A 26,203-nucleotide genomic window follows, 5' to 3' on the forward strand; every position below is an offset into this window, starting at 1 on the left:
TTTCTTTAGGAAAAAAAGTAACATAGCATAGTTTCTATTTTAACATTATGTTATAACCTAAAACCATATTTAAGACACCACTTAAGAGAATTGATACAGCATCAATTTCTAACACAAATCATATCATATTCATTTGAATATTTGCAAAAAGCCAATCACAAAATACGCATTTTTCACACTACAGGCTGAAATAAATAGGACAGGAGATCGTTCTCCTTTTTAATACCTTTATTAAAAATCAGTTTGTGTGGGAAGAGCCGACAGGTCGTGGTCATGCCACTGCTGCTCCCAGGAGTGGCATGGAGGAGGAGGAAAAGTGCAGGCAGATCTGGGGCTTCTGTCCTCACAAGAGCACCAGGAGATTCCCAGTTTTTCATTTTGACATTCAGGGTCCTCTTTCTAGCCGATGTCTTTTTAGGTTAGGGTGAAAGGTAAAAAGGGTCTCAGTGGACACTGGATTCTGTTCCTCACATATAGACATCACTTGGATCCCTTAATTCTGTGTTGGCTCGTTGTTTTTAGGGGTTTTTCCTGCTAGGTTTGGTGAGGGGTTTCCTCATTTGCTTACCAGCCCCGATGTCACCTCCTCCTCACAGTCCCAGGTGCCATCCTCCAGGAAGCAGCAGGGTGGTACTCGACAAAGGGGACTCCTAACCATCAACAGCAGCTAATGAAAGAAAAACTATTACCAACAGGTGACGACAACATGAAATTATTAACAACAAACAAATAGAAATCCAACTTGGCAGCAATCGGTTTAACTTGTTCACTCACCTTTAAAAAAATGGACAACTTTTGTACTCACACCACGAGCCACCAACGCTGTCCCCCTTCCCTTTAGACAGACGCTGCCCTGCTGTACGACGCGGTGCACGTGGTGTCCGTGTGCTACCAGCGCGCGCCCCAGATGACCGTCAACTCCCTGCAGTGCCACCGCCACAAGGCCTGGCGCTTCGGCGGCCGCTTCATGAACTTCATAAAAGAGGTAAAAGGGTTTTCTCGGGGTCTTTAGCTTGTCAGAGTGACCCCGAGAAATGTTGGAAAGTCTCTTTTCCCAGCCCGGCGCTCGAAGAAGGAGTCAGGGCTCTTCATTTCTCGGTCTCAAGGTTGTTCATTGTTTCTTATCTATAAAATTCTTTCTCCTGGCTTGCTGAGGTCTGCTCAGCAGGACAGACAGAGGCACTCTGCCTGCCCTGGGTCAGTGTTGTTAACTTTTTATACTAAAAACCACATGTACATTGTTTACAATAACTTCCCAATCCCTATCACCTATATTAGACAGTGATCTTCTACTCTAAACCAATCCAAAAGTGCCACCATCACAGCAGAAGATGGAGGCCAAGAAGAAGAAGAAAGGCTGGACATGCCCAGATCCCTCCATCTTGCCCCCCTGAATCCCCATTCTAAAACCCCAAAATCTGCTTTTTCACCTTGTGATAAATTCACTATCATTCCACTAAATTTGTCATGGCTAGCAGATCTTCATCTAAGGTTGGTAACTTGCTCCACTGGTCATAATCAAAACCACAGGCATTTTGGGCTCTGTGCCAGGGTCTCTGAGACCCCTGGCAGGGGTCTTGGTTGCTCAGGACAGCCAGAGGAATGTCCTGGGTCCTGACAGGGTTTGTTTGACTATAAACATTCCCCGGGAGGAGTAGGGGGTGGAGGCTTGGCAGGTGCAGCATTAGAAAACTGCCTGGACCAGGAGCTGTGCAGCCCCTCGGTGCTCCCACTGGTGCACCAGGATTTCAGCTTTTATATTTTCCATGGATTTGTAATCCTGCAATTCTTTAATCTATAACTCTAAACTCCATACCCAGTGTGAGCTGCTGCTTTCCCATTTTGGGCAGACACAACAAGGACACCTCACTGCCTCAGACCCTGAGAGATGGAAACAAAAGTGAGTTGAGGGGGAGCAAACTTGGGGTAAATGACTTCATTGGCTGAAGCTGTAATTGGCAGATTAACACCCAATATGCAAATGGCCCAAACTTATAAAAGTGTGAAAAATCATCATCATCCATTTTTTGGGTATAGCCCCTTCATCTGCCCAAAATGTACCTGAAGACCCTTCAACAAATATAACCCTTTTTATTCTCTTAATGCTGTCTGGCCTCTGTTTTTAGGTAGCCCAAAAAGGCATCAGCCCCGCGGGAGCTGCAGGGCTCAGCTCGCAGCTGTGTCTGCTCCAGCTGGGCTCGTCAAACATTCCGTGTTTTCCCCGGCTCCCGGGGGGCTCCGGGGGCTGCACATCCCACAGGCAAACCACCTGCATGCCCAAATGAGCAAACACCAGCCTCCCCAGGACTCCAGGGTGGCGAGGCTGGGAGCAGGCTGTCACTGCTCCTCAGGAATTAATGAGGGAGAGCCAGAGGAGTGTGTTTACTGGGAGAAACGCCAGTTATTCCCCCTGAGAATACATTATGCCACCTTGATCACACTGGAATATTTCAAGCTCCCCCACCCATAAAGGAAACACGTTTCTCAGTGAGCAGCCTGCACGGGGCTGCTCAGGGGAGAGATCCCCAGGCTCAGCTCCCCACTGCTGGGATGGGATTGCTGAGAAGCAGCCTGGCATTCCTGCAGGAGCAGCATCCTCAGGACAAAGCCACAGCACATCCAGCACTGTCCCCAGGCATTGGACACCTTGCTGTCCCCCAGCTCCTGCTCTGCTGGCACAGAGCACCTGGCACTGGGGGTTCTATCGCCTCCTAAATCAGAGAGATTCATTCCAGAGGTGCTGCAAAGTGAACAGTGGGAAAGAAATCGAATCCCAGGGAAGAAATCTGATCCATTTCCTTTTTTGTGGAATTGAATTGAGGCATCTTTGCTCCTGCTCCTGGTCCCTGTCAGACCAGGCTGTTCAGGACCTCAGTCAGCCAAGCACTGAAAAATCTCTGGGAATGGGATGTCCCCAGTCCCAGCGAGCACCTTCCCATCCTTCTGCTGCCAAAAACAAGCAGGGCACCAGCAGCACATGGCCCCAGACTTCTGTGCCTGTTTCCAAACCTCAGAGCTTGCTTGCATGAGCACATTGTTGGCCTCTTCTGCTCCACTCTCCCTCTGGAAGGACAGAGGGAGGCATTCCCATCATTCAAGCTTCCACACACCTTGGAAGCAGCAGCAAACTGGTGCACAAAGGGATTTCTCCTGGCTGGAGCTGCCCCAGAGCCGGTGTTTATCAGCACCACAAGGATGAAGGCAGCTCACAAGGATGCCGTGATAAATTCAAGTCCTTTTCTACTGAGTCATCACGTCCTGCAACAGCTGGTGAGCACAAAAGGTGCAAACAGAAATTGTAGCAAGGACTGCAAGAGAGGGAAGGAGATCTCCAGCTCCGTCTGCAGTCTGAGCAGCAGCAGAGGGATTATTAATTAATCAGGCTCTTTAGGGAGAAAGAACCAGCATAAGGACTAATTAAAAGAACATACAGTGGAGGGCAAAAGATTATTTATGATACTGAGTAACAGCCCTGCTACTTTTTCTCCCTTCCACAGGCCCAATGGGAAGGATTAACGGGACGCATTGTCTTTAATAAAACCAGTGGTTTACGGACAGATTTTGATTTGGATATCATCAGTCTCAAAGAAGACGGCCTTGAAAAGGTAGGCAGGGTTTGTTTTATCTGCATGTGGCTGAGGAAAACGCTGGTGCTCAGCAACAGAGAGATGGTTGGTGCTGTATTGATTCCAGGTTTCTGGGGTTTATATAAAAGGATATTCACTTTGTGGGATTTCTCAGATCCTTTTCCATGCTCAACCATGACTCACTCGCCCTGAAGCCAGTGCGTGGGATTGCAGATTGCAGAAGTGCTTGTGGCACTTTTCCTGGGATAGTGGAGGCAAAAGAAACTTTCTGAGCATCCATTAACCCCTCCCTGCCCTAAGGAGGCAGGAATGATGCCTGTCCCTCTCCCTCTTGCTGGCCTGGCTCACAAACCCTCAGTTCTTCTCTGAGGAGAGCACAGCACTGGAGATCACCATCTGCAGTCATTTCCCACTGTGAAATTGCCCAAGGCTGGGAGCAGCCCCAGTTTATTACAGCCTGGAATTTGCAGGATGATGGACTGGGTATTCTGTTATTATCTAAGGGAAAATAAGGAAAAAAGAGAAGTGTGGCCTTGCCTGCCTGGCTGGGGGTGTCACGAGGGTCAAGAGCATGAAGGCTGCAGCCTTAGGTCCTCCAAATTAGTGCAGATCTCCTCTGGGCACAGTAAAACCATGCTGATGTGCAAATCTGATCCCAGGTGTGCCTGGGGACTTAATTTCCTTTTCTTCAATTACTTCAAAAAACCAAACTTAAAATAAAAAGGCAGCACACAGAGCCTTAAAACCCTTAGAATGCAGGTTTCAAGGTGAGATCAGCTGATGACAAACAGAGCAGTGAGCAGCCAGAGCACAGGGAGCTGTGATTTCCAGGAAATCCCATGATTCTGACTCTTCTGTGAGCAGCTCTGCGTCCCTGTCCTGCTACAGGTGTCTATCACCTGTACAGGAGGAATTTGGCAGGGCAGCAAGGCCCTTTCTAGAGCAGAGTCTGCTTTGAGACAGGTACCAGGTGCCCGTGGTGGCTGGGCACGGTGCTGGCTCTGCCCTCTGGGCAGGGGGACAGGTTCTGAGCCTGTTGGCTCTGTCCCTCTGGGCAGGGGGACAGGTTCTGAACCCATGGGACACCTGGCTGGCAGCAGGGAGGGATTTCAATTACCTGTGCATGGCCTGAGAGCACAGGGGACTTGTCCAGGAAATTAATCACTCAGCACAGGGAGGCAGCCCCAGGGCTGGAGGCAGCCATGGATCCGTGCTCTGTTTGGAGGGGAGGCTCCTGTGCCACATCCCCCTTCCTCACTGTTTGGTTTTCCTGGGATTTGAAATGAATGGCAGCCACACTTCCCCACCACAGCAGCAGCTCTGTGCCTCAGGTAACACAGCTCAAGGTCACCACAGATCTCTCCTGCTGGGGAGATTTTGGTGTCAAATAAGGAATACAGGAAACATTTCAAATCAACCCAGTGACCTTCAGTCTCTGGCTGAGACAGGAGGCAGGACAGAGCTGGGGAAGGTGCTAGTGCCTCACAAGAACTGAGCAGCAGCTGACCTTTGTAGCCTTATTTCCTTACAAAATATTTTGTTTATAGAGCCTAACCCAAAATAACAACACATCTTTTTGAAGTCCAGCAGCACCGAGGCACTGCTGGAGAGCTGTGCTGGGCAGATAATAGAAAACACTCCAGCCTTTTGTACCACTTGAATCCAAATGTTTAAGCACAGCCACAGAATCACCTGTCAAACCAGCACCTCTCAGGTGGGCTGAGCAGAGCTGGCACCAGCTGGAGTTATTGCAGTTCTCTGTCACATCAAGCCCACTGGAAGCTGCCAAACCTCGACGTGTCCCCTGCACACCCCATCAACTTTTGTCTCCAATAATTCAGAGATTTCACAGTTCCCACCATTATTCTCCTGAAAGCTTCGTGTCAGCTCCAGAGGGGTTTTAAAGTATCGATGTCAAATCTCTGTTGAAGCCAGAATTCTGTCAATAGTTAATCTGAACTAACAAAACACCAAACTACAAACAAATCCCAGCTGGATTGTGCTTTATGTATCACAGCTTATGTTTGTTGAGCTTTAGGATTGAACCCCTGATCCTCATACCTCCTGGATGTTCCAGGGATTACAGGAGTATTACCAAATCCTAATTACATAGAGTTTGACTATCTGACTCACACAGTTCTCTTAAAGCACTTTTTCCTTTTTCTTCCTTTTTTAATATTTTAAACTGATTAATTCAGTCTTAAGTGCCATGCATTTAATTTTCTTAAAGAAAACGTAGCAAGGCAGAAGTGATAGGGGCTGCAGTGCAGCAAACTGGGGCCTCTCAGACTTGCTTTTTTCCCCTCCACAATAATAATAATTTTTGACATTGCAGCTGTTGTGTGATCCAAGGCAGAGATGGGAGATCGCTTCGGTTTTACCTGAAATATTTAAAACCTTTCACAAAGTTCATGGAAACTCTTCTAGAATTTATGACAATTTTTTTTTGCCAGGCAGCATTGCTCATTACAAAGTCTCTTTTTGGGGATGCAGTAAAACCAAGTTCTCCCCTTGGACTGCTGAAGAGGCTGAAGAATCTTAAAAACAGCAATAAATAAAAGATGGGAAGCTGCTGGCTCCCCGGTGGATTGAGCTGCCTGCCTTTGGCTTCTCTCCGAGTCCCACCTTGCAGTTTGACCCTACAGATGGATCATTCTGTTCCCATTTCCAGGTGGGGTTTGTGTTTTTCTCACTGCCAGGCTGGCTCTGTGGCCACCCTGCTCCATTTGCTGGCAGCACTCCCACATTCCTGCAGTTTTCCTGACATTTTATCTTGCTGTCACAGTCCTTTAGCCACTCCTGCCTTCAAAGTTTGTCCCAAAGCCTCCCCTGCACCGTGGAGATCAGGTTAACAGGCTTAGCCTCGCCCTGATGACTTCCTTAAACAGAGACATGCTTTGCCATTTCTGGATCAATAGACTTCATTGAAGTCTAATAATTTATTACATTTGACAGCTTGAGAGAACAGAGCACCTGAAGTAGAGCTGATGTGCCTGTGCCACCCCCTCCTCCAGGTTTGCAGCCAGGATTGAGACCCCCCCCCAAGTGCAGGGATTTCCCAAAGGGGGGGCCCAGGGCCCTGCCTAGAGATGTGTTAGAAATCTCCAGCTGATTTGCCACGGCACAGAGAGCAGGAATGGTCCCTATCAGGGATCTGCAGAGCTGGTCAAGCCCTTTTTAATCCCCCCCACCAAAGCAAATTGGTGGGGAAATGGAAAAGAAAGAAAATGGACTCCTATTTGTGATTATTTTTCTTTTGTTGTGCTTTATCCTTGCCCAGATTTGACTCTTTAGTGTGGTTTGATTGTTGCTCTGTGCGGTGCCTTTGCAAATTGTTCATTTATTCAGCCCCTAAATTCCACCCCCCACAGTCTTCATCCATTGCAGCAGCACAGGGACTGTGGAACATGTGCCACCTGTGGAACATGGACTGACCTGCAGCTGAAGGGTTAATTCATGGTAATTCTAGTTTTGCTGCAGACAAAAGAAGAAAGTTCTCTTTTCCAGGTCAGGAGGATGCTGGGAACAAGTGAGGAATGCAAGGTAGGGATTAGGGGTGGAGGAATCAGAGATGGGGGTTCACTGTGGTGCTTTGCTTCTTCTCAGGTTGGAGCATGGAGCCCTTCAGATGGTTTGAACATCACAGAAATCTCCAAAGGACGAGGGCCCAACGTCACGGACTCGCTGAGCAACAGATCTCTGATTGTCACCACGGTGCTGGTAGGGGACTGCCAGCCTGTCACTGTCCTTCCCCACAGCCCCAGGGATATCCCAGGGACCTCCAATGTCCCTGAAAGCTCACAGCCCCCCAGTGCCTTTTAAAAGGATGGGACTCGATATGGCATGGATTTGTATCATAAAAGGAATGGGACCAAGGTGCCCAGAGGGGAACAGAGACAGGGGACACTTGGTCTGGGGCAGAAGGGCTGGAACCAGAGGTCTTGTATCCCTCACAAGGGGTTAGCAGGGTGGAAGCTGAACACAAGCCAAAGACAGATGCTGCAGCAGCTTTCCTTGCGAATCAGCCACTCCTCCCAACGAATTTCCCATCCACCACATGACATTTTTTCCCATTAAACATTTCCATGGCTGTGGAATTGTCTGGGTCCAGGCCATGGTACCCACCATACCTCAAAGGCCACGGCATAATGCAAAATGATGGAGCCAGGAGGGGACTGTCAGCCATCTGCCTTTGACAGGCTTTTTTCAGGCAACATTTCCATCTCGAGCTCTGCGAGCACGTAGGAATTACATAAGGCAGGGGCTGATATCAGCTCCCATTAATTGTGCCACTCCACGGGCCTGCCCATGTGCCACGGGGCTTCCACCTTGGAACCAGGGCTGTCCTGGATCCCTGTGCCCCGGGGAGGAGGGAATGTGCTCAGACCTGAGTTCTGCAGTGATTGCACTGCGTATGCCGGAGTCTGAGACATAAAATAGAGCCCTGGATGTTATTTGCATTTGCAACACCCCTTTGTAGTTCTGCACTGCTGTAAATGACGAGAGAAGAGCCATAGGAGGAGCCTTTAAAAGAAAAGGCATGAAAGGCTATTTTTTCCCCCTCTGCTCATATTGCAGTGACTTGTTGGAAGAGAAATATTACCCCAGCAGCCAGTGCCGCTCTCCCCAAGCAATATGGGAGCTGTGAAGTTATGAAATTGAGGGCACCTTCACTGAGAAATCGATTAGCAAACTGAGAGAGCTTGTGAATTGGATGTCTGGCTATTTTCAGTAATAAATTGTGAAATAGTCCGTGAATAAGTGGTTCACAGAGTTCAGAATTACCCCCTAGGAAATGTTTGAGACCTGGAGATACATTACTGAAGCGAGTGGCGTCCTAATGTTCAGTGCTTCGGCTGTTAAATATGTATGTAATCCCTACAGCGCTTCCCAAAATTAATAGTGCTTTATGGCTGCTCGGGAGCCATGGATTTATATCGAGATCCATAGATTCAGCTGATTCACAAACAAAGCACTAATTCCAGAGCAGAGCGCCGAGGAGGCGGCGGGGGAGCGCAGGATTGAGCCGAGCTGCTCGTGCCAAGCTGAACTCCACGGGTGTGATGTGATCAGCTGGCCTTTAGAACTCTGCAAACGGGGCTCCGTGTCCTGACCCTGCTGCTGGGCCAAAGGGGCACCCGCTGCCCCTCCGTGGGAGCACAGAGCCCCAGGGCAAAGCTGGGGGCTGCCAGGTGGGCAGAGACAAGCACCACCTGAGCCCCCTCCTCAGAGCACCCCACCCCAAACCAGGCACTGTGACAGGGCTCTAATGAGGCCTCCAGACCTGCCCTCCCACCTCTTCAAGCCCCCCCATGCCTGGGTAACATCACGGAGGGCATTTTCCAGCACAAAGCCTAGCCCTCCCTCACCTTCCCTCATTGGCCACCCCACAGCAAGGACAGGAGCCCTGCAGACACCCCCAACTTGAGCCAGACACTCGCTGGAGGTGCCTCACCCTCCTCTTGCCTTCCAATTCTTGCCTGCTGCCCACCACCTTTTCCATTTCCATCTGTCCTCCACACGTTTTTCCCTCAGGCTCCCCAGTGCTCCTCGTCCTCGGTGGCTGCCCAAGCCTGAGAGGCACCAAAGGATTCTGGATTTCTGTGTGACTTCACCTGCCAGCCCCTGCCCGAGGGGAGGGATCCACAGGTCACTGCTTCAGCTCCTGTCCCCTGTGCCGGAGCTCAGCTCTGCTACGGGTCACACACCCCCAGCTCTCCCAGGCAGCCAGGAGAGCAGCACACAGCACAAAGTTTCCCTGGGCACTAGCAGGGCAGTGTCCATCAGGCAGGGCCAGCTCAGAGGAGTGCCAGTGAGCTCAGTGGGGAGGTTTTGGGGTGGCCCCAGCCATGCACAGCTCCCTCACCCTGAATTTCACCCACCAGGCTGTGGTGAAAGGCAGGTACCGTGTGCAGGGCACGGGGGTGAGTTTGTCCTCCCCCTCTTTTGCTGTTTCTAACACTTCATTTTCAGAGCATGAAATGCTTATTTTTCTCCCTGAAATCCTACCAAATGGAAAACAGTTGGCTGCTCAGAAGAGACAAAATTAAATTTTGTGGGGTAAACAAGGTTGCTAATTAGCTGATGCGCTGTGCAAAGTTAATTTATTCCCAACATGTCACAGTGCCAGCCCTGCCTGGAGAGCCGGTGCCTGGCGGCTCGGGCTGACCTGCAGAGGTGGCCTTGCCTCCAGCTGTCCCTGAACTGGGAATTTTTGCTTTCCCTGTGCAGGAGGAGCCCTTTGTGATGTTCCGTAAATCTGACACGGCCCTGTTCGGGAACGACCGCTTCGAGGGCTACTGCATCGACCTGCTGAAGGAGCTGGCCATCATCCTGGGCTTCTCCTACGAGATCCGCCTGGTGGAGGACGGCAAATACGGGGCACAGGATGAGAAGGGCCAGTGGAATGGCATGATCAAGGAGCTCATCGACCACGTGAGTGAGCCCGTGGGTGGCTGCCGAGGGTTGGCTGTGCCAGGCTGTGCCCGCCACTGTAAGAGCCTGAATGAGGGATGTGGGACTCCAGGCAGCTCCCCAAAATGCAGTTTGTTACATCCAAGGTGTTACAGCACCCAGGGTCATGGGTGACAGAGCCTGTGCCTACAGCTGTCAGCTCCAGCTGCAGGCAGGCCTGGAGACCCTTTGGTTTTGGTTACAAATGCATTCTATACTTTTCTTTAGGTTACATTACATTCTATACTTTTATTTTGGTTACAGTGCATTATATACCTTTCTTTTGGTTACATTGCATTCTGTATTTTATTTTGGTTATAGTGCATTCTATACCTTTCTTTTGATTACATTGCATTCTATACTTTTCTTTGCTGAGCATCTTGATACAGCAGAACCAATCTATACCTTAACTTTTACCTATAGCCCATCATAACTGCTGTAATTACCATATTTATGTCACTGCTCTCCAATCACTCACACACAGTACATCACAGTTTCAGCTCGAAGTTGGTTTTCAGTTTTCTTGCAGTGGAAAATTCTGAGACCTTTTTTTTACTTGCAACATCTGTTGACTTGTTTGCCTGTGCTCTCTTTCTGCTTGGTAAAAACATCTTCTTGTTTGGGGTGGGTTTATCCTTTGCTCTAAGTCATAAAAACCCCTTTTAACTAACACACCCTTTGCCTCCTTGGTTATCCACTAAGACTGGCTTGGCAATTCTTTTCTTCTATATCAAAACTTCCTTTCATTTCTATTGTTCCTTCAGATTCTACATCCAAAAATCCTTCTGCCAAGCACACATATCTGTGAGACTTTCTTGTCAAACTTTCATCCTTCCCAACATCCCTGGGCTGGCTTTCTGGAGTGGGACAGGTGCCATTTCTCGCTGGCCCAGAATACCCACAGCAAGCTCCTGACCCTGCTTGGTTCCTTGTCCCACTGGTTGCCAGAATATCCCTGTGTCTGGCTCTTCCAAACATTAATTTGAAATTCCTGAAAAGGGCCATTCTCCCAGCACAGAGATGGCTCCAGGCACAGCCTGTCCCACAGTGGGACACAGGCTGGGTGTGTGGGGAGGGCAGAGGCTTCCCCTGGGCCTGGGGTACACTGGCTGTCCTGGGCTGGCAGCATGAGCTGCTCTCACCCCCAAAACAAACACAAGCAAGGGCACAGCACCAATGCAGCCCGGGGAGCCCAGGCATGTCCCAGACACAGCCCAGCCCAGAGCAGATATCCACACTGCGGGAGCAGGTGTGCCCTGGACAGTTTCATTTATTATTTTCTATAAGAGCAACTTATTTACTAAAATCTCCTGGGACATGGAGCTCCCTCTGCCACACAGCAGCTGTGCTTCTCCTTCCATGGCCACTTCCAGGAGCCCTTTAAGCCCCAGGGAAGCTGTTGGAGCAGCAGCTTTGCTCCCACAGCCACCAAAACATCGTCGCCTCTGAAACCGCCACTCGTGGCCAGAGCTTGCTCAGTTTGCTAATTAGATATCTTGCCTCCAGCACATCCTGTGATCCCAAGGGCCCAGTTATGGAGGTGAGGAAAGCTGGTGTTTTTATGAATATCTGATTCCCAGAGAAGGCCTCTGGAAGAAAAGCTAAGGACAAAAAGAATGCCTGCTCTCTGCGGCACATGCAGCAGTGCAGGCAGTGCAGAGTGCTCTCCTCCTGAGCATCCTGCTCAAGTGGAGCAGCCCATGACCACCTCCAGGTCCTGGGTGCATTCTGAATCCACAGCCTAAGCAGAAAAGACACAAAAATAATCCCCTGTAGAGCTGTGATGTTCTTACCACTCATGGGAGAAGAATGAGTTTGCTGGGTGAGTCACTGTGGTGTGTGGAGACTCAAGCACTGGCTGGGACTGATGAGTGGCTCAGGAGCTGGGCTGGGCTTCCAGATCTGCCTTCTCTGCCCTAAATGACATTGGACAAGTTGCTTCTGTGCCCTGCTTCCTCCATCTGTAAAATGCAGATGATGATGATTATGTCCCTTTATAGGGACAGAGTGATGCTTAATCAGTTTGTGACAAGTGCTGCAGCCCTGGGCTGGCCTGGCCCAGGGAGCAGGAGAGCAGCAAGGGCAGGAAAGGACAGCCCTGGGGAGCAGGACTCCATCTCATGGGAGAGCTCTGCAAGCCTGCCTTGGTGCTTTTCCTTCTGGAACACTCCGTGCAGCTCAAACCACAGATTTTAGAGCCTCTTACACAACAGACGAGTGGCAGTGTCCCAGTGGAAGCTCTGCTGCTCCGAGTGATGTGAGTGACACAGATCAGAGCTGACACCGAGTGGCAGCTGTGCCCCTCGGCAGAGCCCCCGGGACATGGCTCCTCTGCCCAGCCCTGCTGGGAGCAGCCTTGGAGCTCTCTCAGTGCTGGGAGCAGCCTTGGAGCTCTCCCAGTGCTGGGAGCAGCCTCTGGAGCTCTCTCAGTGCTGGGATTGGGCTCTGGAGCTCTCCCAGTGCTGGGAGCAGCCTTGGAGCTCTCCCACTGCTGGGAGCAGCCTCTGGAGCTCTCCCAGTGCTGGGATTGGGCTCTGGAGCTCTCTCAGTGCTGGGAGCAGCCTTGGAGCTCTCCCACTGCTGGGAGCAGCCTTGGAGCTCTCCCACTGCTGGGATTGGGCTCTGGAGCTCTACCAGTGCTGGGAGCAGCCTTTGGAGCTCTCCCAGTGCTGGGAGCAGCCTTGGAGCTCTCCCAGTGCTGGGAGCAGCCTCTGGAGCTCTCCCACTGCTGGGAGCAGCCTTGGAGCTCTCCCACTGCTGGGATTGGGCTCTGGAGCTCTCACTGCACTGTAGGGCTCACCAGGAGCAAATCCCTCCCAAGGGAATAGAAGCCAGGCAGTCATTCAGCCCAAACCATGTCCCTTCCAGTGTCCTGCAAAACACCACAGAGCTTTCAGGAGGTTTCAGCCATTCCCAAAGCTGTGGTCAGCTACCTGAGATAGACAAGAAGGAGATTTGAAGAGCAATCCCATTAAATAACACAAAATTCATGGTCAAACCTGCATTATAGCATTTCTTGGGTAACTATCTAAAGAGCAAATCAACACACAGCAGCAGGAAAGGGCCAAACCTCCTCTTCTTGCAAGAAACCTCCTCCTTTTCTTCTTCTTCTTCTTCTTCTTCTTCTTCTTCTTCTTCTTCTTCTTCTTCTTCTTCTTCTTCTTCTTCTTCTTCTCCTTCTCCTTCTTCTTCTTCTTCCTCCTCTTCTTTTTCTTCTTCTTCTTCTTCTTCTTCTTCTTCTTCTTCTTCTCCTTCTCCTTCTTCCTCCTCTTCTTTTTCTTCTTCTTCTTCTTCTTCCTCCTCCTCTTCTTTTTCTTCTTCTTCTTCTTCTTCCTCCTCCTCTTCTTTTTCTTCTTCTTCTTCTTCTTCTTCTTCTTCTTCTTCTTCTTCTTCTTCTTCTTCTTCTTCTTCTTCTTCTTCTTCTTCTCCTTCTTCCTCCTCTTCTTTTTCTTTTTCTTCTTCTTCTTCTTCTTCTTCTTCTTCTCCTTCTCCTTCTTCCTCCTCTTCTTCTTCTTCTTCCTCCTCTTCTTCTTCTTCTTCTTCTTCTTCTTCTTCTTCTTCTTCTTCTTCTTCTTCTTCTTCCTCCTCTTCTTCCTCTTCTTAGCTGTGAGATGCAGCTCTGTGCTCTGTCCTGCATGGCTGAGCTTGTGCCTGCCCAGACCCCACATGAAGCCATCAGCTCCTTTATCTGCATGCCATTGCTTTTTATAGCAGTGTTTATGTAAAGCCTTCAGAAGTGAAATTGCAGCCAGATGGGCCCTTCCTCAGCAGCCTCTTCCCCTGGAGTGGGGAAAGGCACGGCCCATGGACACTGCAGCAGGCCAGATGAAGCCCATTTCACACCCAGGAGGAAAAGTGTTAGAGACAGCATTCCAGTCGAGTGGTGGTGATGAAAACAGGGCTGCCCACATCCAGAGTTTGATATCTGAGCTGGCTTTCCTCTGTGTTCAGCACCTCCTTCTCATAAACAAACTGGAATCATTCAGGTGGGAGCCTAAAGCAGGCAGGATTCTGTGAGCTCCAAATGCCCAGGTCAGGATTAATTCAGTGCACAAAGCCATTGCACTGCTGAAGACCCACTCAGCCCCCTGGGCTGCTGTGACCCAGCTGGGCTGAGCTGGTGTGGGCTCCCTGAATGACCTGGGCAGAGCAGGGGGTGCTCCTGGGGTGAGGTGAGAGGCTCAAATGGTGATGGTTATTGCTCAGAGGGCCTGGGAGATGTGGAAGCATCAGATTCTGTATACCAGGAATCAGCAGATGCTGCATACCAGGAATCAGCAGATGCTGCATACCAGGAATCAGGCAGCTCAGCTGAGGCTGAAATTTGGAGAGGAGGAGATGGTCAAAGCAAGGGGCTCTGTCCCCTGGGGTGGAGATGGCCCTCACAGGAGCTGGGTGGGTGCATGACAGCAATGTCTGGGGGACAAAGGTGCTGTCAGCAAAGGAGTAAATCCCCAAAAGTTGGCACCCCAAAGGTGAATCACGTGCTGGGACAGGTGTTTACACAGTGAGCACTCAGGGCTTGCTGCAGTCACGAATCCTCCCCCTCCTCTCCCTCTGATCCAGACGTGCCTGGCCACAGGCAGGGATGCCTCGGGCTGTGATCCTTTGTAAAATCCCTGTGTTTCTAGTCTGGCCTTAAGCATAAACAGGAAAAGCAACAGCAATCAGAGCAGCCACAGCACGACCCTGCCTCTGACAGGGTCCCCAGGAGCAGATCCAGAGACAACAGCCTCCTGCAGCCTCGTGCAGCAGCCCTGCCCTGCTGCCTTTCATCTGCTGCTCATCCTCAGCACAAAAAGTCCCTGTTTTGAGGAGTTCAGTTCATTCCCTGGAGAAGTAACCTCAGTCACTGATTCTTGTCACCCCTCTGGCCATTCCCGCAGAGGAGCCTTGATCAGAAGGGCCACGAGAGCTGAACTCAGGTATTCAGGGAGGTCTGGGGAGCCCAGGCAGTGCAGAGAAGCTCCTGAGCCCTTTATTCATAACAAACAGGGAGCCTGACAAGTGCCAAACCTCCTCCTTTCAGCAACAGTGAACTGCTATTGATGTTTATTCATAGAAATTATTACTGATACAAGCAAAGCTCCACTGCACACCGTGGCCCATCCGTTCTGATTTATAAATTCCAGTTGTCTGGCAAAGCAATGCCTGCAAATCTTCCCTATTGTTTGTGGGCAGAATCCCATAAAAGCAGCAGAATGAGTTGTTCTGGACATTTTGCACAAACTTGTTCACAAATAAAACTTGTCTTCTGCTGCGACAGTGCACATCACATTGCCATTCAATCTGAGACTTCAGGTGGGAATAAAAGAGATGTGGCAAATACTGGGGCTGCTGATGGAAATCCCTGCCAATGGGAACTGTGGAGGACTTGCAATATCCATCCTTAGGGACTGTTCCTGACAGCTGATTTAACAATTCCACAGTAAGTGGGCATTTTCTGACAGTAAATTCTGGCAGAAATACATTTGGCACCACACTGCCAGCTCCCCATTAATGCCCTGCACTGGTGGATGTTTTACCTCACTTGTCATGAGCTGGGGCTTCCTGTGGATGTCACTGGGACAAGAACAGGGAGCAAACAATTTAATTGCATGAAGTGTCCTCCACCTTTTAGACACTGCAGGACCTCAGTGTTAGGGACAGGATGGAAATAAACCAGAAGGGCTTTTCCTTTCGTGCTCAGATCACTGTTGGGTGGATTCATGACTGGGTCCTACTCAGGGATCCAGGTGAAGGATCTGTGTGTTGGGAGTTCAGGCTCTCTGTGTGCTCAGCAGGTGTCCCTGCCCCTCGCTGGCTGGTTCACCTGGCAGGAATCCCTAGGACAGGGCTTGTTTCTCACAGCAGGGCCATTCTCACCTGAATCCTCCAGCCTTCACATCCCTCAGGTACAAATAATGGCAGTTCCAACTCAGGAGATCTTCCTTAAGGTGAAGGTTATAAAAACCCCAACAGGACCTCATGGCCCTCATTCCTCCCCTTCAGCTCACAGCTGGGTTTTTCCTGCCAACATCTGTTCTTAATTCACCCTGATATTGAATAAATCCATTGACAAAAATGATGCCCAAGGACTGAGACTGCAAGAGCAGCCACTAAGAGCTGGAGTCAGACACTTGGCACTGACCCTGCTCTCCTTGAGCATCCCTGCTCCCTGAGAGTGCTTCCCTGCCCCTGGGCAGGCACAGGGCTCTCACAGAGACCCCCACACCTGCCCCAGCAGCAGCAGCCCCTCCTCTCTGAGCCATGGGCTGCAGCAGAGCCCAGCTGCCTCAGCTGTGCCTCAAGCCCCATGCCCAGGACAGCCCAGCCAGGGCTGCTCTGCTGCAGGGAAAGGTGCAGGGAGCTGCAGCTGTGAGCCCAGCACACCTCAGGGGCTGCTCTGCTGCAGGGAAAGGTGCAGGGAGCTGCAGCTGTGAGCCCAGCACACCTCAGGGGCTGCTCTGCTGCAGGGAGCTGCAGCTGTGAGCACACCCTGGGGACAGGGAGTGTCGGGACCCAGGACATTCCTCTGGCTGCCCTGGGTGACTCGAGACCCTGGCAGGGGGCTCAGAGACCTTGGCATGGAGTCAAAGACACCTGTGCCTTCAATTTTAGCCCATGGAAAACAATTCCCAACTTTGTGTGAAGAGTGACAAGCAACAAGGGTTTGAGTAGAATGACAGTGAATTTGTCACAGGGTGAAAAAGTAGAATTTTGGGGATTTAGAATGGGGGTTCAAGAGGCAAGATGGAGGAATCTGGGCATGTCCAGTCCTTCTTCTTCTTCTTCTTCTTCTTCTTCTTCTTCTTCTTCTTCTTGTCCTCCATCTTCTGCTGTGATGGTGGCACTTCTGGATTGGTTTAGAGTAGAGACAGACTGTCTAACATAGGTGATAGGGATTGGAAAATTATTGTAAATAAAGTACAGGTAGTTCTTAGTATAAAAAGCCAACACCATCCCAAGGGCAGGGACTGTGCCACAACCCAACCTGCCAGACAGACCTGAGCAGGTCAGAGACAGAATGGAATAGATAAGGAGAAATAACCAACCTTGAAAAGCAGAACAGAAGAATCTCAACTTCTTCTTTGGTCATGGGGCTGGGAAAAAAGAGACTTTCTGATACCTCAGGGTCATCTCAACCACAGAAACCTGAGAATGGAGCAGGAGCAGGGCACAGCAGCCAGGCAAGGAGAGTAGGGAGCAGAGACAGGGCCCAAGGCAGAAGCCCCAGTGCTGGCAGTGCAAGAGACACCGAGGGATGACAGTGCCAGACCTGTAACAATTAAATCAGTAAAACACACACACACTATTTCTGTCTCTCAGGCAACACACACATGATTAGTTTATGTAAATACCTAACGCAGATTGGCAAAATAAGCACAGAGGCAGCTTCTTTTCCTGAATAAATATTTATCTTGGTGCTTATGCTGTTGGTGGGCTCTGCCATGACCAGCCACTGCCTGCAGGTTGGCTCTGGCTGAGGTCAGGCACTGCAGGATTCCCACAGTGACCACAGCTGCACCAGAGCTGTCCTGACCCACAGGCCACATCTCCCTGATAAGTGAGAACTTGGAGATAAGACTTGGCATTTTCTGATGAAAACCAAATATCTCTGCAGCAAATAGATCATCCCTGTGCTGAACACCCGGTGAACTCACAGCTGTTCCAGCCAAGTGAAACGCTGGAACTGGGTGAATGAGGAGATCCAAACCCTTGGAGGTGTGTTGGAGAAGTGTCTGTGTTTGATGTGCCTTGGCAGAATTCATCTTTTTGGCCTCAATTCAGCAGAACACTTAAGAACAGGCACAAGGCTTGGAAGACATGTGAGCTCCAGTAAAGCAGAGTTGCAGGCTTAAGAGGTTTTGCTGGACAAGGGTCTTTAAGCCCCTGGCACTTGCTCTAATTCCTCATCTTTAATAAAACCCACCTGACTGTGCAGCAGCACAAGAGCCAGGGCTGAGTAAAGGAAGCAGCCAGAGTCTGGTAATTGACTGCCCAGTTTGGAATGTCAGAGCACAACAAATCAAAGCTTCACCCTTGGTGGGTTTGATTTAGATCCTCTCTGTCAGCAAAGCCTTAATTAGAGGCCACCTTCAGAAAAATCTGCATTGATAAAAAGGATATGGAAGTGCAGCCCTGTGCTGCCTCTAATTGCTCAGGACACACCCCAGCCAGGCTCCAGAATCCCTGCTCTGTCCTGCCTGAGTGTGACATTCCCTGCAAGGACACAGGGCTGGGAGCACATCACAGGAGCTGCTGGAGCCACACAGTAAAATTTTATTTCTGTGCTAAAAGCAGTTGGATCCCTGGGCATCCATGCAGAGTTCTCTCTCTTCATTTTCTGTGCAAAGCACAAACTCCAGGCTGTTCTTTAGCTCACTGCATTGTTCTGACAAATTTGGCCGAGGCTCCCTCAGCCTGGCCATCACCAGCGAGCTCTGACCACACAACATTTGCTGCCTCCTTCAGAAAAACCCATAGCCAAATCCTTCAACATCTTCTTTGCCTTTCCCTGGTGAGTCAGGACACCCACACAGAAGTGGTGGAGGAGGGAAAATGCTGCATTTCTTTTGCCATTTCTGCCTTGTGACTGTGCAGAGCGCTAAGCCAAAATTTCCAGGTGTGCTGTAAGGTGGTGGGAGCAGCCAAGCTCCAAACCTGCCAGGATGGTCTCCAGAATGCAGAACATCCCCAGCTCAGGCTGGGCAGCCACCAATGCCACCTCCAACCCCCTTCAGCTTCTGTCCATGTCACCACAACCACAGCTGGCACAATGGGCTCTCTGGGAAAATATTGTCCCCATTTTCCACAGGTTTTGACAAATGGCAGAGACTGAAAGGAGCTCTGATGTAAAAAAGAGTTTCCATCTGGAAAGGGAGAAGGAAAGGAAACCAGGGAGCAGCTGGAGAGCCATGTTAGAACAAAACCACATCATTTTTACCCTTGTTACATCATTCCTGAAGGCCTCTGTTCAGGAGCTGTGAGGCTGCACTTGTTGGAGGGGGTCCCTTGCACACACACACACACACACAGACACGCATGTAAATGGACAAAAGCTCATGCAGAGACTCTTCCTACAGTAAAAGACCCAGATTCCTCTATTTATAAACATTGCACTGACTTGATCACAGGTTGGAAAGGTCAAGTGTAACCTTTAGTACAACCTTTATCCCCAGCACAGGCCAGGGATCTGCTCTGGTTCCTACAGTGAACCCCCAGTTCCTGCTGAAGCAAAGTATGTTCCAGCCAGTATTGATTTAAAGTCCATGAATAATGACAAATCTACTGTATCTCTAGGTAATTATCACTCATGGGTAATTTAGAATTTTAATTTTCAGAACCAGATGTTAAATAAATCTCGCCCGGGCTCCTGGCACTGGGGGAGGTTCTGCTCAACTTCAGAGCTGTAATTTATGTGTCTGTGTTTCCTCGGAAGTTCACAATCCCAAAGAATGATTTGCAAAGCTCAGGCAAGGAGGGTGATATTGAGGAAACCTTGGATGAGTTTACTTGTGGCTTTTGAGAACCTGGGTGAATGTTTAGTGAGAGGAGTGAATGCAGCTCTTAGCCAACAGAAGGGAGTGAATGTGGCTGCTCATATTAACACACAAATCAGTAAATAACAGAAATAATGGAAACAAACACAATTCATACAAGCTGTCAGGATAAAGAATGTGCTTGGCTGAAATTCTTCATGGAGCTCAGAGCCCTCCAGCAGGATGGGCTGAGGAGTCCATCACTAAACAGAGTTTCCTCAGAGGGTCTCACCTGCACACCTCCCTCCCACCCACAGGCACCAAGCATTCCTGCCTGAGACTGAGCCCCTCAAGCTGTATCATGAAATGACTGAGGGAAAAGAGACTGAACCTTTTAGCTCACACTGCCACAGCATGGCTCCCTGCAGCTCCATCCACACCCTCCTCTCTTGTATCAGCATGAAAGCAGGACAGCAACAAATGAAAGGAGGGACAACAACAACAACAACAACAACAACAAACCACTGCTGCCAACAGCGGGCTCTGCACACAGCCTGCTCACTGTTGTGGCGAGGAGCAAGCAAGACAAGAGCCACCCATCACTTTAGAACTCTGTAAAATCTGATTTTTCTGACTGTTTCAGAAGAGCTCGTCACATTGGGGCAGAAGCTGCAGAGGCTGTAACGCCTCCATTTGGTTGTGCTGCATTTTACAGTGACCATTGTACCCCAACATCTGGATTTCACAGCACTGTGCCCACAACATCTGCATTTTACAGTGACCGTTGTACCCCCAACATCTGTATTTCACAGCACTGTGCCCACAACATCTGTATTTTACAGTGACCATTGTACCCCCAACAGCTGTATTTTACAGTGACCATTGCACCCCAACATCTGTATTTCACAGCACTGTGCCCACAACATCTGTATTTTACAGTGACCATTGTACCCCCAACATCTGTATTTCAATGCAAACACTGTGCCCCCAACATCTGTATTTTACAGTGACCATTGTACCCCAACAGCTGTATTTCACTGCAAACACTGTGCCCCAAACATCTGTATTTCACACCAGATGTGTACCACATGTGCAACAGCAGGGGGGAACCCCAGGGCTGCACTTTGGGGGATTTTGGAACCCCAGGGCTGCACTTTGGGGGCTTTTTGGAACCCCAGGGCTGCACTTTGGGGGTTTTTGGAACCCCAGGGCTGCACTTTGGTGGTTTTTTGGAACCCCAGGGCTGCACTTTGGGGGATTTTGGAGCCCCAGGGCTGCACTTTGGGGGATTTTGGCCTGTTTCTGCTGTGTGAGAGCTGTGGTGTCTCCAAGGGCATGGAAACACCTCTGTTTGTAACTCCTCCTTTGTCCCTCCCTCTTTGCAGAAAGCTGACCTGGCCGTGGCTCCTCTGACCATCACTCATGTCCGGGAGAAAGCCATCGACTTCTCCAAGCCCTTCATGACCCTGGGGGTCAGCATCCTCTACAGGAAGCCCAACGGGACCAACCCCAGCGTCTTCTCCTTCCTCAACCCTCTCTCTCCTGACATCTGGATGTACATCCTGCTCGCCTACCTGGGGGTCAGCTGTGTGCTCTTTGTCATAGCCAGGTAAGGGGTCCCTGCTGGCAGCTGCAGCCCCAAACCCTGGTCACCCCTGAGATCCCCCCTGGTCCATCCCCATGGGCTGCCTGCTCACTTTCACACACTCCCAGCATGGAAGGATTTGAAGATTTCAGAAGTTTTGCAGCTTTTCTGTCAGCACCTCCTGGTGTATGAAGAGCTGGATTTCTGTGTCATTGTCCATTCATGCTCACTGCTCACAGCCTTCCCAGCCTCTGCTGGAACCTGAGCTCCCATCTCCCCCACCATTTCCCACTTCTGTCCCTGTAAAGCTCACACAAACCCTTCCCTACACCAAAAGAATGGAGATGCCTTTGCTACAGATCAGACATTGTGTCTGTTTACAAAATTAATATGCATCTAATTAGCATGTTTAAATCCTCTATGTTTAAAGGCAGAATTTGCATACATTTGCATGCCTTGTTAATTCCACAGGGCCTTTGATGAGACACAGCCCAGGTTTGCTCTCAATCCATGGTCCCACCTTTTCAAATCCAAACAAAGCACTTTCCCCCTCCTGCAGGCAGGTGCCCTCCATGACCACACACAGCCCTCAGTGGAATATTTTGCATAAATTCCTCATCCAGCAAAGATTCCTCAGCCCACTCTGCACTTTGATGCTCATTTCTCATTATTTGCAGTTGAATTTATACCAGTGGGGATTTCAGAACCCTCCCTGGTTTGGTCTGGGGGTCCATGCAGACCCTTTTCCCCAAGGCCTGCTGTGCTGCACCATCAGAAACATTCCTCCCTCATCCACTGGCATTAGAGAGTCAAAGGAAAGATCAGACACAGAGCCCAGACTCCATTAACCCTGATGGTGCAACAAATCTGCAATTTTCAGCATCCCTCAGTCCAGGGGGGCATTTAGAGCAGATTTCCAGCATTCACTGTCACATCCTGATTGCACAGAGCAGCAGAGTGAGCTGGGCACGAGAGCTGTGAGCACCTGCAGTGCTCACATTAGGAGCTTGTTTTTTCCAGCTCACAATGGCCAGATCCAGCCCACATTGTGCAGACCCCACTTTCAAAGCACATTAAACATGCATGGTGAGGCAGGGACCTCCTCTGGCCCCTCCTCTGCACCGGGGCAGAGCTGACATTTGTTTTCTGTCACTGTTGTATTAGGGACAGCTGAATGAAGCAGCACAAACTCCAAGGTCTTCTCAGAAGTGAAGTTTGTTAGACATCACATTCTTTTATAGACTGTTCTGAGAAAGCTGGACCTGATTGGTCCTCAATCAACACCCCTCACCTCACTGGCTGATTGGGAACACCCTTCTTGTGCACATCTTACAAGTTCAAAACACCAGCTGCAAAGACTAAAAATTATTTTAATTCTTTCTCTGAGCTTTCTCAAAGCTCCCCCAGAGCAATGCCTGGGAAAGTTTATCTGACTTTCTCCCTGCCCAGACTGTCAGCATCCACAGTTTTCCTCTCAGAGGACGTGGAGGACCCAGACTGCAGCTGCAATCCCCCTCCTGCCTTGTCCTTGCCCTCCCTCCCCACCCAGCCTGTCAGGGATAACCTGGTGCTCTCAGCAGCACAGGACTCTCCTCTGGGGATGTGCACCCAAGGCAACCATGAGAAGGAAAATCCTGTGGTGGCTGACAGACAGCCCTTGTCTGTCTGTCCCTGTCATCCAGGCAGGGCACAGCTGATGGCACCAGCCTGCTCCTGTGGCCTGCAGTCACAATCCAAACACAATTTTACATTTTGGAGCTCATTTTTCCCAGCTCATAATGACCAAATCCAGCCCAAATCATCCAGACCCCACTTTCAAAGCGTGTTAAATGTGCCAATTGTATCTGCACGTGGAATGCTGCAGAAAGGCTGAAGGAAATGCTGGGGCAGGCCCTGATTGAAGCCCCTCAGTCCCCACTTTGCACAAACAGGGATGTCTGTCCAGCATTGCCTGGCTTTTGGCTGATGTTGAGGGATGAAAACCTGAAGAACTGTGGCTTTGTCTCAGCTTTTATTCTGACAAGAACCTCAGCATCTCACTCCATCACATCAATTATGATGTTGTAGAACAATTTTTTCTCTCTCAGGCTAATTTTTGGACTAAATTCAACACATAAAATATTGCAATTACAGTTTCTTTTTCACATTTTGCTCCTGACATTTCTTCTGTCATCCTATTTTTCAAATAACACCAAGTATTCGGGGTAATTAAAATTCTGCTGGAATGGTCTTTTAACACATAGAGATGGAAGGCAAGAGATTTCACAGGGAAAATATTTATTGCTTTCAGAAGTAATGGAAACAATATCTGCTTTTGACCCCAGCAAGGCCTCTGAAATCCAATTGTCAGCAGAAAACCACAATCAAAATAGAAAAGCCTTAATTCAGAGACATGGCTCTTCTGAACTAGGCACCAGAGCCCTCTGCTCATGCCATAACCATAGGTCAATGCCACTTAAAACAGACTCAGGAACTATTTAGAGGAAAGCCAAGGATGGATTTGGTTCATCTGTCATTTTAATCAGCTTTTCTTCACTACTGATGGAGCTCCCAGCCCACAGAGAGCCACCAACACTGGCTGTCCCCACAGCTCCATGGGATGCTGTGTCTGGAGGCTCTGGTGCCAGGCTGGCACCTGTCCTTGGCTCACACAGCCTCCAAATTACACCAAACCCCTCTGGCTGTGTGCCAGGGTGGGCAGGGGGACTTAATCTTCATCCTAATTGCAGCAAGGTCTGGTGTGGCATTCACATTCTCTGAAAAAATCCCTTGGCCCAGGATTTTCTCCTGGGAAGCTGAGAAGCCTCAGAGAAAAGGAAAACAATTCTGATCTCATTTGCTTCTCCTGTGCTGTGCTCATGTGGAATGTGTTTGGAGATTGTTCACCCACAGGTGATTGTTCCATTGCATTCTGCTGGGAGTTGTTTTCACTCTTTGGCCAGTCAGGGCCAAGCTGTGTCAGGAACTCTGGAGAGAGTCACGAGTTTTCATTGTTATCTTTTTAGCCTTCTGTCTGTATCCTTTCTCTATTCTTTAGTATAGTATTCTTTAATATAATATAGCATTATAAAGTAATGAATTAGCCTTCTGAGAACATGGAGTCAGATTCATCATTCCTGCCTTCCTCAGGACATCCCTGCCAGTACAATAGTCTGGGTCATCCGTTGAATATTTCTCTGGAGACACAATTTAGACTCAAAAGTATTTTGTGTTAGATCTTTTAAATTTCTTCCAAATGCTTCCATTTCCCGCCCAAAAAGCTGAAAGAGGCAGGAGAATGAGGCTAGGTTTTGATGAAATATTTCTCAGAGCCCAGAGTCCATGTGAGGATGAGGGAAGCCAGCCACAGAGGATCCTGAATTCCCCAACTGATTTGAGCTCTGGGGTCAACGAGCTCCTCTCCCTCCTTCCTTCGTTACCTCTTGCTTCCACTAATGGTTTCTCTGCTCTGGAGGCTGTGGCTGCTTTGCAGATTTCTGAATATTTCTCTGTCATTTGAGCTGCACCACTAGGTTTTCACTCAGACCTTGAAGTTCTCCAGCGTGTCATCTTGCCAGGCTCATTGATCTTACCCATTCCCTTTCTTTTTCACAGTCTTTCGTGGGCAGCCCAAGAAAGTTTTAATCTAATTCCTGAACTCTGGCTTTATCTGACAGAAAGGACCAAGACACCATCCTTTATCCACCTCTGGTGTGAATCTATAGCAAGTTCCAAGGAATAAGCAGCATGTAAAGCCAGGTCTGAGTTCAGCCTGGTTCTTGTTTCCTTGCTGATTTCCTCTGATTTAGAGAGCAGAGGAGGGTGAGCAGCAAGGAGAGCCCAACCATTCCCTGGATGAACAAGCAGCAATGCCAGGTTGCAGCCTCAGCAGGACCTGGGGTTCCACACCCCAAACCCAGTCAGGGAACAGGAAGGAGAGATAAACCAGGGAGGAAAGGAAAGGAGAGCTCATTGCACTGTACCTTGGAGGTGGAAAACAGAAGAAAAAGTGGCACAGCTGTGCCCAGGGTAATCTTTTCCAAAGCCACAGGAGCTGTGGGCTGTCACTGACATGTTCTGTGAAAAATCTTTTCTTTAAGATTTTTTCCTCTTGAGTTGCTGAGAGGCCTCAGGAACAAGCTGTAAATAATTCTTATTTGTTGTTGTGGAATGCAACAGGTGGATCTGGGATTGGTCTCATTTGATTGTTTCTAATTAATAGCCAATCCCAGTCCAGCTGTCCAGACTGTCTCGGTCAGAGACAAACCTTTGTTATTCATTCCTTGTCTATTCTTAGCTAAGCTTTTTGATGAAATTTTTTCTTCTATTCTTTTAGTATAGTTTTTACTATAATATATATCACAAAATAATAAACCAAGCCTTCTGAACATGGAGTCAACTCTCTTGTCTCTTCCCTCATCCTGGGAGCCCTGTGAACAATGCATCAGTGGGCTGTGCCTTGTCCATCCTCAGGGATGGGTTTCCCCCAGATCCCTCCCCTGCTTGGACCCACCAGGACCCCAGCTCTGCACTGCCACGTGCCCAGGGCAGGTTTCAGTGCCAGGAGGTCCCTGGGGCCCTTCTCCAAACAAATCCAACTGTGTGAGCGAGGCCACCCTGGAATGGAGCCACGAACCCTCTCCTTGGGTGGTGGCACATCTGGTGGAGAATTACAGAGGGAAGCATCTCCTGATAGAGGCTGTGGGCTGGGCTTTGAGAAGGGGCTGTTGTGAATCTCCAGGGATTCCAGAAGGAAGCGGAGATGATAATTAATGCCTGGTTCAAAAGCAATTATACCAATTATGTTTTTAATTTAATCTCTGCAAAATTTGGGACTCTCAGAAAATGTAAATAAACAGCTCTAAAAATGTTAGCATCTCTCCTGTTTAGCATCCTCCCCAGATCCTGGCTAAACGAGCTCATTCCCAGCAGTGCTTGCCTGCCAATCTTGGGCAGAATTTGCAGAGATATTCCCAGGAAATTCCCTCAGTCTTGCTCAAGAACTGCAGGGCCATCCATGGAAATTCATCCCCACAGGGAATAAGTTTGTCCACAGCAAACTGCCACCACATTCCAGTGTTCTGCCAGTGTCCTGACTGGGCCAAACTCCTGCTTGTCAGGATGGTGGAAGGTTCTGC

The 26,203-nt window shown here is 49.4% G+C and overlaps 1 protein-coding gene across 1 annotated transcript in view; it reads left to right on the forward strand.

The window, feature by feature from the left end:
• GRIK3 (glutamate ionotropic receptor kainate type subunit 3) overlaps positions 1-26,203 on the forward strand; it is a 133,719-nt gene that overhangs the window by 86,656 nt on the left and 20,860 nt on the right. The window contains exons 7-11 of the mRNA XM_059868524.1: positions 842-985; positions 3,498-3,605; positions 7,194-7,307; positions 9,819-10,022; positions 20,887-21,110. Of these exons, the coding sequence (XP_059724507.1) occupies positions 842-985; positions 3,498-3,605; positions 7,194-7,307; positions 9,819-10,022; positions 20,887-21,110 (794 nt within the window). The remainder of the gene's footprint in view (positions 1-841; positions 986-3,497; positions 3,606-7,193; positions 7,308-9,818; positions 10,023-20,886; positions 21,111-26,203) is intronic.

Source organism: Haemorhous mexicanus, chromosome 27 (genome assembly GCF_027477595.1).
Source record: "Haemorhous mexicanus isolate bHaeMex1 chromosome 27, bHaeMex1.pri, whole genome shotgun sequence".
In the NCBI taxonomy this organism is placed as follows: Eukaryota; Metazoa; Chordata; class Aves; order Passeriformes; family Fringillidae; genus Haemorhous; species Haemorhous mexicanus.